This window comes from Perna viridis, chromosome 5 (genome assembly GCF_037379345.1).
Source record: "Perna viridis isolate PV_CMFRI_1.1 ecotype Kerala chromosome 5, ASM3737934v1, whole genome shotgun sequence".
Classification (NCBI taxonomy): domain Eukaryota; kingdom Metazoa; phylum Mollusca; class Bivalvia; order Mytilida; family Mytilidae; genus Perna; species Perna viridis.
The window spans coordinates 17,668,458-17,680,507 of NC_142449.1; the positions used below are offsets into that span (position 1 = coordinate 17,668,458).

The following is a 12,050-nucleotide window of genomic DNA, read 5'->3' on the forward strand; positions in this document are numbered from 1 at the left end:
CAATAGGCCAGCCACAGATGCATTTCTGGTCAGGCACCAAAACCACTTCTGAACAGATCAGCTTTGAATGTACTACTCACGTGACGTAGTCCTGTATGCAGAATATAAAGCTTTCTTGTTCCATCATAACAAAATGAGAGTGGTTTGAAAACGGGATTCTGATTTTTCAGTAACAGTTTGAAATTATCTAAGGTTGTTATCTGTCTCAATCGTTGGTCTAAACTATTCCACAATCGTATTGCAGATGGAAAGATTGACTTCGAAAATGTTTCAATACGGGTTTGATATCTCAATTCTTTTATAAGATATGGGTTAGATATCTCAATTCTTTTATAAGATATCTCATAAGAATATAAAATATCTCATAAACTTTATAAGATATCTTATAACTATACTGGCGCGCCATGTTTATATCTATTCCATGTTAATTATTCTGATATACACCATCTTTAACATAGACAGGGCTAGTCGTTTCTTTTTTTTCTGTACTAGGCTTTGTAAAAACAATTATAGCTTCATACGAATATATAATCAGAGCGGCCAAGATGAGTGCACAGATTTTTCCCGTATGTTACATAGTATTCCGATGATCTGTAGAAACACCTGTCCTCCAAACTAGTCAAAATATTGTCCACCAGAATCCACTATTTAAACAACATTGGAATACTTATCGTTAGAATCAGTGTGATTTTTCATACAATATAAAGCTTTTTCCTTTACTCTTTAAGTCTTATATATTATATATTTTTTTTAAATTTCACTATTAAGTGTCATTCTCGGTAAGAATCAGGCAGTCGGGGAGACATGGTATGGAAAAAAAACCACCACTTTGATAGTGTTAGACTATTTGCGCCCTCAGAATCGAGGAAAACAGACAAGATTGTCCATTTCATGCTGGACCATTGAGTTACAGTTTCATTGAAATGCGCAAAGCCAGTGATGCAGAGATCAAATAATGGTATTTTAAAATAGAGAAAGTATCCTTGGGTTGTATAATATTATCAGATCGATGGGGTTTTGACGTGCATGTTTCTGATTTTTTTCCCATTTTGCCTGATTCTTACAAACACTTTGACTTAAATAGAGCTAAATATATGTTTTAGCATTATTACTTGAAGTTTTATCCGTGAATTTCTTCACACATGTACCGAGTCTTCAAACTTATTTGTCTTTGTGCATATTTATGTTTTTTTTTTTCATCCTTTATTTTCAAAACCATTTCTTGAGTGGTTGAAATCGTCATGCACCAACGTGCGCCAGTGTAAAATAAACAACCCCAAACTTTGCTGCGGGATTGGTACAATTTGATATGGAAGACTAACAACTTCCGCTTAAATTTGTGACAGGTCTTAGGTCTAAAACTGTGAAAAAAATTGCATTTTACCGATTGAATTCAAAATGGCAACGAGGAGTCTTACGGAAGTTTTCATTCTGATGCGAAACAATGCTCTACAGAGTCGACACATGTTCTCAGATCATGTAATTATACAGTACATGTACCTGTGCATTTGCATGACATGTACATTGTACATGTTGTAAATCAGTGTGTATATGAAAAACTTCTTGTATTTTTCTATTTGTCTAAACAAGGATAAACCTCATAGGAGTTATGGAACCATATCTGGAGTTGTATTTACTCTTTTGTCTAAGTTCAATACACATAAAACAGTGGTGCATGCACTCGACAAAATTCAAAACAATATCAGCTTTGAATAGTTTTGTCACATAAAACCACACATTTTATGTTTATTTTTCATATTTTCATCAAATATTTTCCTTTTTTTGTATAGTATAAATGCAAGCAAAAAAATGGTATTATCCAATAAAAACATGAAAGATAAACATAAGCATATAGGATGTGTGGTTTATGTTATAGAACTACTGTGACCAGGAAAGCTAGATAGACTTTAATGTGTTTTAATTTAATTTTTTTCAATTTTGAATTATTCTTTTTTCTTTTGCATGTATTAAAACTTACCTGGTAAATTAATCAATATCTTTGGGACAATTTAACTTTTGGGGGTAATCAGGGATAACGGTTTCTTTCTCCATACAAAAATGGTACTCTGAAAGTGTGAATTGTAAACAAAGACTGTTCCATTAATAATGTCTAAAATATATTAATGTGGATGTAATAAATCTTTGTTATATAAGCCATTTAGTTTGTTGTCACAACTACAGCTTGGAATGGAACCCAGAACCTCTGGCAAAGTAAGCCAACCATTTACCAACTGAGCCCAAGGAGTACTCCACCAGTACACCTTAGTGTGGTGTTCAGATTTTCTAAAGCCAATGCCATACATAAACTTACCCATCTCAACTGTCAATATACCACATCAACACTATCCAATATTATACCCTTACCTAAATTAATATTTCCTCAATATGTCATTGCGAGTTTTTCAGTCAGGCACCAAATCAGTGGAATTGCTTTCCTTATATTTCTTCATAAATAAGGCTGTTTCCATAATCGCAAGTTTCTCAATTAAAAAAGAAAAAAAAATCAATTTAATATAATGATGCATATTTACCCAAATAAAAGAGAATGAATGGGGTAGTTTAAAAAAAAAAAGATCCTTGATATCACTACAAATGTAAGAGCAGAGTATGTTGCACTCAAACAAATTCACAACAGTACAAAATGTACCAGCCAAGAATCTATCCCGGGACCCCTTGCACCTTAAGCTGACAATCTACCAACTGAAGTGTAGGGGTACTCCACTGGAACAGCTAATGAAGTGGGGTTTTTAAGTAGCAGTCTTTCGAAAAATCAGACAGAAGGTGATTCATGCATGTCAAAAATCCACCAAATTCAGTTTTGTTTCTTGTTCAGAGACAGTTACTGATCACATAACCAGCCTTTGTTTTTAGTTTGGTTGTTGCACTTTTGATATAAAAATTATATAGATTGTACGTGAAATTTGCGCTTGGCAAGAGTTATTGTTCTTGATTTGGCTTCATTTGGTTGATTCTAGTTGGAGATGAATGTATGATTTTTTAAGAAGTGCAGATTTAAATGAAGAAAAGATAATCATTATGTGAAAGTATAGCATATGTAAACTGGAAAAGCATCATTAGTTTGGTGGGTTTTTCAACACCATGAATCACTTAACCATTGGCAGTGTTTGAATTTTATGTGGACTAGTACTTAAATCTTCTACCTGTTAGAAGAAGCCACCACTTCACACAAAGGATGGCCACAAGCATTCTTTAATACCGATTTCTTATGTGCATCATATACAATTTGAAATATCTGTGCTAATTAAATCAGTTATTTCTTCAGGCTCTTTAGTAAAATATACATGTACAAGTATACACCTACCCATCTTCTTAACTTGACTTCTTTATATGGAGGAGGTACAATAATTTTTTTTAAACATGCCTATAATTGTATTGAAGGAAATAGACATAGAATGTCAGACATTAAAACTAATATTTTCTTTATAGCTCCAAATTGTTCTTGTCACGTATTATATGTTTACCATTACAAAAAAAAAAAAATAACTACTTATACCTGTAGTTAATTTGCTTAATTAAGCAGACTTTTATTATATGTTGAGATAGTGCCCCCTACAACCTTAAAAAAAAACAGTTTGGTGGTCAAGATAGTTTAAATCAAATCATCAGTAATCTAAAATCACCTTTGTAGCAGAATCATGTCTGATTTGATCACTTAAATGTAGGATTATGATGTCACTATATTTAAATAGATCAATTTTTAAGGTTTTGAGAAGTCCTTTATGATACAGTTATCAAGTCATACTGAAAAGTTAAAACAAAGTTACGTTTTGTACTTCGTCTTAAAACTTGTGTAGCAATATAAATTGGTAGATGAATTCATCTAAAATTGTCAGTAATTTGTGTACATTTTCTTCAGGCAAATGATGACAGAATGGCTCTAGTTTCTAATGCAGCATCAGACATGGAAATGGGAAGTATCAACACAAGAGCATCAAGACTACCACCTGAATGGTCTGTTTTATTTAATACAAATGTATGCTGAACAATTTTTTATTGAAAAACAATGTTTGAAATAAATCAGTGGTGGATTCATGGGGATTTCAGAGTTGGAACCCACCTTTTATTGGAAAATTTTTTTAATTTCAAAATTTCAGGATTAATTATACATTCCTGTAAATTACATATAAAACTGTAATCGGCCAGCTTCCAGAAAGATGTTTATTGTTTGAAACATTCTAGAGACAAAAAAAAACAAATCCAAATTTAAAGCACTTTTAAGGATGGTGAAAATGATATATGTAATAAGTATTTGATAATAATTGCTCCAATGACATTAATTTAGCTGTATAGGTAAAAGTTAGTCAGACTAACTTTCCATCTCTTTTCTTGAGATACCAAGTCAAATACAAGTAATTATACAAACACAAACATACCAATTAAAGTTCTGTTTTGAAATGGGGAATGTTGTGTAGAATTCAGCATTGTTGTTTCTTATTTTTACAAAAAGCAGTATAATCATAAAAACTTAGATCATTTTTATGTAACTTCAGGTCAAAGGGTACTTTTGTTTCAGGGTGGACAGTTTAGAAGAAGTTCAATATGAAATGTCTAAAATAAAATCAAAAAGTAAGTTTAGTTAAACATAATTTCTACAGATGAAATATGACAAAGCACTCTTAAGCATGAAATATCAGTCTTAAAAAAACAATTATTGATATTACTTTTGTTTGCTATTCTTTTTAAGAATTTATTTTGGTGGTAGTTAATGAAATTCAAGCTTCAGTGATTTGTAAAAAAAAAAACATGTCAAATAATATTTGCTATAGATAAAATACATCTGTAAATGATTTTATGGGGATGATATGTATTGTTATTGTCTTGACATTATATTTCATATTGTTCTGTTCTATTTTTCATTAGTGAAAGAGTTAGCTACCTTGCATGATAAACATTTAAACAGACCAACATTAGATGACAATGTACAAGAAGAACATGCTATAGAAATCATGACACAAGATATCACACAGGTAATTATTTATTTCATTACCAAACTTTGAATTCATTACTTCAGCCTGTCTCATCAGAAAATCTTCATATTCATTAATCCTACTAGTCTTGAATTCATTACTTCAGCCAATCTCATCAGAAAGTCTGTCCGTCCGGATTACACATGATCATGGCTTGTCTGGCTATCTCCTCGTACAGTTTTTGAACTACATCTAAAGTATTTTTTGCAGGATGTTTCTACTACACATAATGATGGTGTGCAAGGTCATAGGATCTTGATTTTCATGAAATATTATGGAACTGGGTGATAGTTGGACTTCGGAATATTACAGAACTGGGTGGTAGTTAGTCTTTGCAGTTTTTGTCAGAAATATGTCCCTAGCAACAAAGTTAGGGAATTGTTATTGGGGGTATTAACATTTTTAATGTGTCCATCAGTCCGTCCATCAGTCCTCTTTTTCTCATCGCAATTAGTCTGACACTACCAAACAGAATATCATGACACTATGTTGCCAGGATACGCATATATTTAGGAATTTCTGACCCCCCTATTGATCCCCAAATTTTTTGAGTTATGGTACTAGAACAGTTTGTCATTGCAAGTCTTGGAAGGATTGAACTGAACCAACAGAGCATGAGTATCACAAGTCTTGGAAGGTTTTCTGAATCTGCAAACCATGTCTTCATACAAAAATAAACATGTTCCTAATTTGGCAAATCTAGCGAGTGGGGGCATCATTAGTGTCTTACAGACACATTTGATTTACTATAAAAAAAATGACACCAGGGCTCCTGTAATAAACTGGGCTTCTAGTTTTTTCAATGAAATTTGTTTCAAGGTCATTCTTTCATTATGTTTGTCATGAGTTATTTCTCTTGACCTGACAACCAATTGCTTATGGTTTTCATAAAGTAAAACAAAACCATTTCTTAGCATCTTAGAGTGGTAAGGTTTTGAAAAAGGAATTCTGTGAATGATTTTTTTTCTCTGCATAAATTACCAACTTTGTTTTGCATGTTTTCAGAGGAGTTAAAAATAAATGTGATTTCTTTTTCAACAGATGTTCACAAGATGTCAAATAACTGTACAAAGAATTAGTCACCGTGGAAACCATGGCACAGAACAAGAGAAAAGATTAGCCAAAAATATAGTGTCTTCAGTAGCTAGATCATTACAGGATATGTCATTAAACTTCAGAAAATCTCAGTCAGACTACCTCAGAAGTATGTAATTACTGTAAATAATGTGCAGGATGTGTTATTGAGAAAATAGAGATATGGGGAAACTGCCCATTAAAAAAACCAGCAGCAAAATTTATTTAAAAAAAAGTATAAAAAAAAAATTTATAAATTTTGTTTGGAGTGCATCATTATATCACATGTTGCATTCACTTTTTTTCCAAATTAGCAGATCCAATCCCAAAACTTTTTTTTGAAGAAAGTGTATAATTTCTGTTAAATTTAGCTTTTTTGTATTTTTTGCAGAAATTAAAAGTAGAGAGGAGAGGTCTCGTGAATTCTTTGATCATAACATAGGACCTAGTTCTGGATCATTTATGGAAGAAATAGATTATTTAGATGATAGTTTTGACAAAGTAGGTATTAGGTAAAAAGGAACTCAATAATAAATCAGTGCCATCAAAAGAATTTATCACAATTTCTTCTGTTTTTAAATTTTAATTTATCTGATAAGAAACTAAATCAGTAAAGCAATCATTTTTTATAGTGAAATTCAATCTGAAGACTTTTCATCAAATTTGTTTGATTATTACATGTATAATGCTATAGCAAAAAAATAAATGAAATATCATTATAAATAAGTTAAGAACATATCAAGAATTATGTTATAAATGATTATTTTCTTTGGTGCAGTGTGGCACAGTTGTTTTATTTTGTGACACTATTTCATATTTGCCATTGATATTTGCCATCGATATTTGCCATCGATATTTCAAAAGTACAGTTAAAGTTAAACTTACCTATTTTACACAAAGTTGAACACAATGTAAAGCACCTCTCTGGGTTTTACGTCCCAACAAACAAAAACATTTTCATGTAATGTGTGATATTTAGCCATTAAGTCAGTGAATTTGGCAGAGAGGTGCTTTACATTGTGTTCAACTTTGTGTAAAATAGGTTGCAAAGTTCTGACCATAACTTTGATGTTCAAAATTAATATTTCACCATACTAGACAAGTTAAAAGGATAATAGTATGGATTTGTAGGTCTTTAAATTAATGTTATCTTCAGGGATTTACATCAAATCAATTACAAATGGTGGAAGACAATACAGTTCATGTCAAACAGAGAGAGAAAGAAATTGCTCAGATTGTGCAGTCCATTACTGATCTGAATGAAATCTTTAAAGATTTGGCATCAATGGTGGTAGATCAGGTAATCTTTTCAAATCTCTTTTGTTATAAAATCTATGCTGTTGATCTATCCTACATAACAGCCATGATTGGAATTAGATGGAGCCATGTGTGATTATCAAATTCAAACTGAAAATGTCTCATAAAATGTAGAAGGTATCTGTATCTCGGTTTTTCAGGGGGTAAAAATTAGGAAATACAAGCCGGTAGTCTAGACCATATTTTTGTTTAATATTTTCTATATGTTCAACTAAATTTTACCAAAAAGTTTGGTAGCTCAGCTCAAAATCTAGTAGCCATGGGTTACTAGGCGACTGCTAATCGTTATCCCTGTTTTTATGGTGTTGATAAGCATACCATACAATTACTTTAATTTTGATTTTTGTTTCAGTCAATTTTCAGCAAGAAACACAGTTCAATTACTGTAAAGATCTGAATATACAAGCATTACTTAATAAAAACCTATATATTGCTATATTTCAAAATGATTATTTCTTGAAGGATTGGTTTTACTGAATGAAATCTGATGTATTGCTTTATGTTCCAGGGCACAATATTAGACAGAATAGATTATAATGTAGAACATGCCAGTGTTCAGGTAGAAAAAGGACTAGAACAATTACAAAAAGCAGAAAAGTACCAGAAGAAAAATAGAAAAATGTTATGTATTGTTATATTAATGGTTGTTATTATTTTGTTGTTTATAATATTATTAGCTGTAAAAAGCTAGCGTTTATTGCTTTTTAGGATTATCACTTTATTTTTAACATAAGGCTGTGATCAAATGCAATATTGAAAATCAGGAACATCTTTAACCAGAATTCTATGCATTTATTTATGAATGTTTTCTCTTAAGAAAGTTTGGTTTTGAAGTTACAAGATTTTACTTAAGAATATGTACATGCCTGTGAAAAATCTATCTACCCCACTGTGCATCTTGACTAAATATAGTCACCTGTAGTGAAAATGACTGCTATTTGAATCCCGGCAAAACATTGGTTAAGTTCTTAAAAAATGCTTTCAAAAATGGGCATTTTGAAATCTACCTGCCCCTAATTATTCAGTGAAGTATGACTTATTTCTAGAGAAAAAAATGCTTTATTTCTCAGTACAATGTACTTATATTTCTAATAGTAAAAGTTTTACTGTAGGTTTTAGTGTCATTCCAGCCTACTTCTCAGAGACTGACGTTCAACTAGATTTTTTCTTTTTAAAATTTGTAAAAGACACACAACATTTTTCCAGTGTTGACATTACAATCTCATCAGTAGTTACATGTACTAAAAATCTTGCTGTAATTTCCTGATGCCTAATTTTTGCTGATATATTTATTTGTATGTTTGCAAAGGTACATTTGTATTGTGTTCTGATTTTCAATATTTACATTGTCTGTACTTAACATCATTTGTTCAATTAAATTGTTACTTGAAGAAGTGCTATGGTTCTAATTGCTTAAATTCTTGTAAGAACATTTCATTGAAAGAGATTTTTTTACTCTTCCAAATTGTATTACTGGTAAACAGACAGAGTGACATTAATTGGTGATACCAACATCAAAAAATACATATATTCTTATTGAGTAGTCGAGAGTAATATTCCATTACAGAAATTAAATGTTCAGTGGTCATACCTATAAGTAGAATGGGAGATTATTATTTTTTGTTTATGTTTTGTGCAATATGTTGTATTTATTAGGAGTGTGTATCAAGTATTATTGCTTTGAAATTAATATGTTCACACCAACCAAAAATATTTTCTTGGTTCTGAGGCTTTCCCTGTTTTCTGTTGAGGGTGCCTCATTATTCATTTTTATTCCCATATTGATGAAATAATAACAAAAATGTTTTTTCTGACTTTGAAAGAGTAATCAAGGGAACCAAGGCCATAGCGGCAACCAAAAGAATGTAATCCTGGTACAAAGACCAGACATGGAAAACAGACATACACAACAAAGAACACAAAGCAACCAAAATCATACACACAAAGTAACTAAAGGAAATGAGCAACTCGGACTCCACTAAAAACTGGGAGCATGGATCAGGCGCACTGCTAGGGTAAGTGTCCTCTGCTTTTCTAGAAACACCCGCCGAGTTAATCATAAAAAGTCAAGTCCAGGGTAGAAAAACGAGGAAAGGTAAACTATGACCCGTTGAATAAATCAGTTTTCATGGTGCTGATGGATACATCATAACGATCCACGAGTTGATGATGACGACCATAAAACTTCTGTAGTGATGACTTTAATCTTGTAGCAACATAACAATGTAAATATCCTCATTGTATTTTTTTGGTTTTTTTTATGTTGAAATAAAATTCTATAAAAAGTAACCTCCCTCCCTCATTTGTTTTCATTTTGAATTATGGCCCTATGCCGAGAAATTAACTTTGAATGGCCTTACCACATGTGCTTTTAAGATCATTAACTCTTAACTATGTATACTAAATAACATCTGGAATGTGCAATTTTAAATACTATAAAGAAGTGGACAGTTTAAGATTTTGAAAATCTCTATGGTATTTTTTTTTTGTCTCATTAAAACTGTAAGTGCATTTATTTCCAATATACTCAAATAATCTGACACACTAATGTCTTGACACTAAGTAACTAGTTATAGATTGTAACAGTAGGGTTTAAACATAGTACAGGTTGTATTAGAAATAAAATATTCTCTCTGGTTATGTTTGATCTGACTGAGTGGGAAATTTCTTCTCTTGATGATTTCACAAAATATGAAGTGTAAACAATGTAGTACACTGTCATGTCACAATGTTATATTCTATTATGAAATCATAACTAATGACTAATTTTTCTTTAGTCAACATCAAATATTGTTCTGTGTCATTCCATTGGCTTTTATGATGCATTCCATGAATATTCTAGTCAAGGTATCATACCGGGGGTTTGTGTTCATTAGTGTTATAGTATATTCATACACTTCTGAAAAGATATGGACATTTAGTTATATTTTTATCCAGGTTCATACTTTAGATAGAAGTACAGTTAAAAGTAAAAAGAAATGAGATACATCACAATATGTATTTTTAAAAAAATGGTTTGCGACATCTTCAATTGGACTCTTCATAGTACACTATGGTCACTAATTATTACAGTATTCTTAGTGCAATGTAGCATGTAGTTAATGCTCTATAAAGAGTATAGAAATACAGGTTTTTGTTTACTCAAAATTGGGGGCAATATAAATTGTTTGTCTTTGTAAAGCATGGAATATGTTGGTTTTAATATTAAAATATGATAATATATCACTGGTATTGTTTATACTTTGTTAGCCATAGTTCCTTTAGAGATCTTGAAATGGAGGTCCAGGCAATTATTTGCTCTTTTTTGCGCAAATTTTACCCAAAATTTTCCAAAACAGGATCTACCACCCTGGATGTGATTTTTTAAAACTACATCTACCTCTTTTGAGGGAGTCACATTTTCTTTGCCTGTCCATCTGGCAGATAGATTGTGCTGATAATTCCTGTTATTGATTAAGATTGTAGAGCACCCTGTCCACTTAAGGGTTATCATTGAACCATCTGTGGTACTTGTAATCTGTATTTTGGACATCCATAAAACAGGACCAAATTCTGTTATAAGTCAAAGATAGTTTAACTGCAGAAGTTTTTTATGACCTGAATTTATTTATTTTTTTCAATCATTTTTTTTACTCAATTTTGAGTGTGTCTCTTCAATGGCAGTTTCCAATATTTCAAATAAAATAGCAAATGGATAAAAGTTTTATTACTATTGAATGATTACATTTTTCAAGAAAGCTGTAATTTTTTCAGTAATTTAAAAAAATATATATATATGTTAGGACTTAGTGAAAGTTACAATATTTCTTCTTTGGTTTTAAATTAATTTTATGCTAAATTTTAACCCACAAAGAGGTAATGGGTGCTCTTATCTTTTGTCATATCGTCGGTAAAGTATACCAGTAGTCTACTTCAGCAGTGCTATAGGTTGTCTGGCAAGCTATTTTCTGACTTGGTGCCATGCTAACGGAATTCCAACCTCTTTACGTTGTAGGAGTAACCAGTGGTCATCTATAGTTCATGCAATTACACATAAATGCTTTGAGGTTAAAAAAAAAGTACAATATATGTCTTCCTAGAAGAAAACTTCTTTTGATTTGGCACTTTTTCCATTATTATTCAAAATACATTTACCCCAACCCCCAAAAAAAAATTTTGAAGTTAAATTTTTGAAATATTGCACCCTTCCCTTTCAATCCTTTCAAGTGTCTGGATCCGGCCCTGCTACAATTAAATTTTTCGAACATAAGAGCCCCCTTTGGGATCTTGGTGTACTTCTAATTGTGGAAAAACGGATTCCAACAAATTACCCCAACATTTAAATCGATTGTTTAATTTTTAAATTTATTCGGTTTCTTTTTTGTTCGAATAGGTTTGTCTTGTTCTGTGTGTACTTCTTCAATTTTAAAAGGTTTGGATACATTTCTTTCCGGTATTGTAACTTCTTTCGTCCGAAAGCCAATTTTTCAATTCACAGAACATAGATGATGTTAAGTAGCACTCCAGCCTAGAATCATGCAAAATGTGATTCATAGGTAAAAAGCCTACATATATTTATATTTGATAGTTTGTCTGAAATGCCATAGTCAACCGACATTAACATTCCGTTTTTTAGATAACCTGTGTTCTTAGGAGATAAAAAATTATATAGAATGCATTGTAGAGTTCAAA

The 12,050-nt window shown here is 31.4% G+C and overlaps 1 protein-coding gene across 2 annotated transcripts; it reads left to right on the forward strand.

Annotated features, from left to right (window-relative positions):
• Positions 1 to 1,285: 1,285 nt before the first annotated feature.
• On the forward strand, positions 1,286 to 10,601 carry LOC148616333 (syntaxin-16-like). Of its 2 annotated transcripts, none has more exons than XM_088583241.1 (8): positions 1,286 to 1,479; positions 3,878 to 3,972; positions 4,535 to 4,587; positions 4,882 to 4,988; positions 6,030 to 6,192; positions 6,454 to 6,563; positions 7,219 to 7,362; positions 7,888 to 10,601. In XM_088583241.1, exons 1-8 carry the CDS (start codon positions 1,399 to 1,401, stop codon positions 8,068 to 8,070), a joined length of 936 nt encoding a protein of 311 aa, XP_088439367.1. In that variant the 5' UTR covers positions 1,286 to 1,398; the 3' UTR covers positions 8,071 to 10,601. The 2 variants fall into 2 exon arrangements, with proteins under 2 accessions (XP_088439367.1, XP_088439369.1); XM_088583243.1 differs by having other exon boundaries at positions 1,463 to 1,479; positions 4,512 to 4,587.
• Positions 10,602 to 12,050: the final 1,449 nt, after the last annotated feature.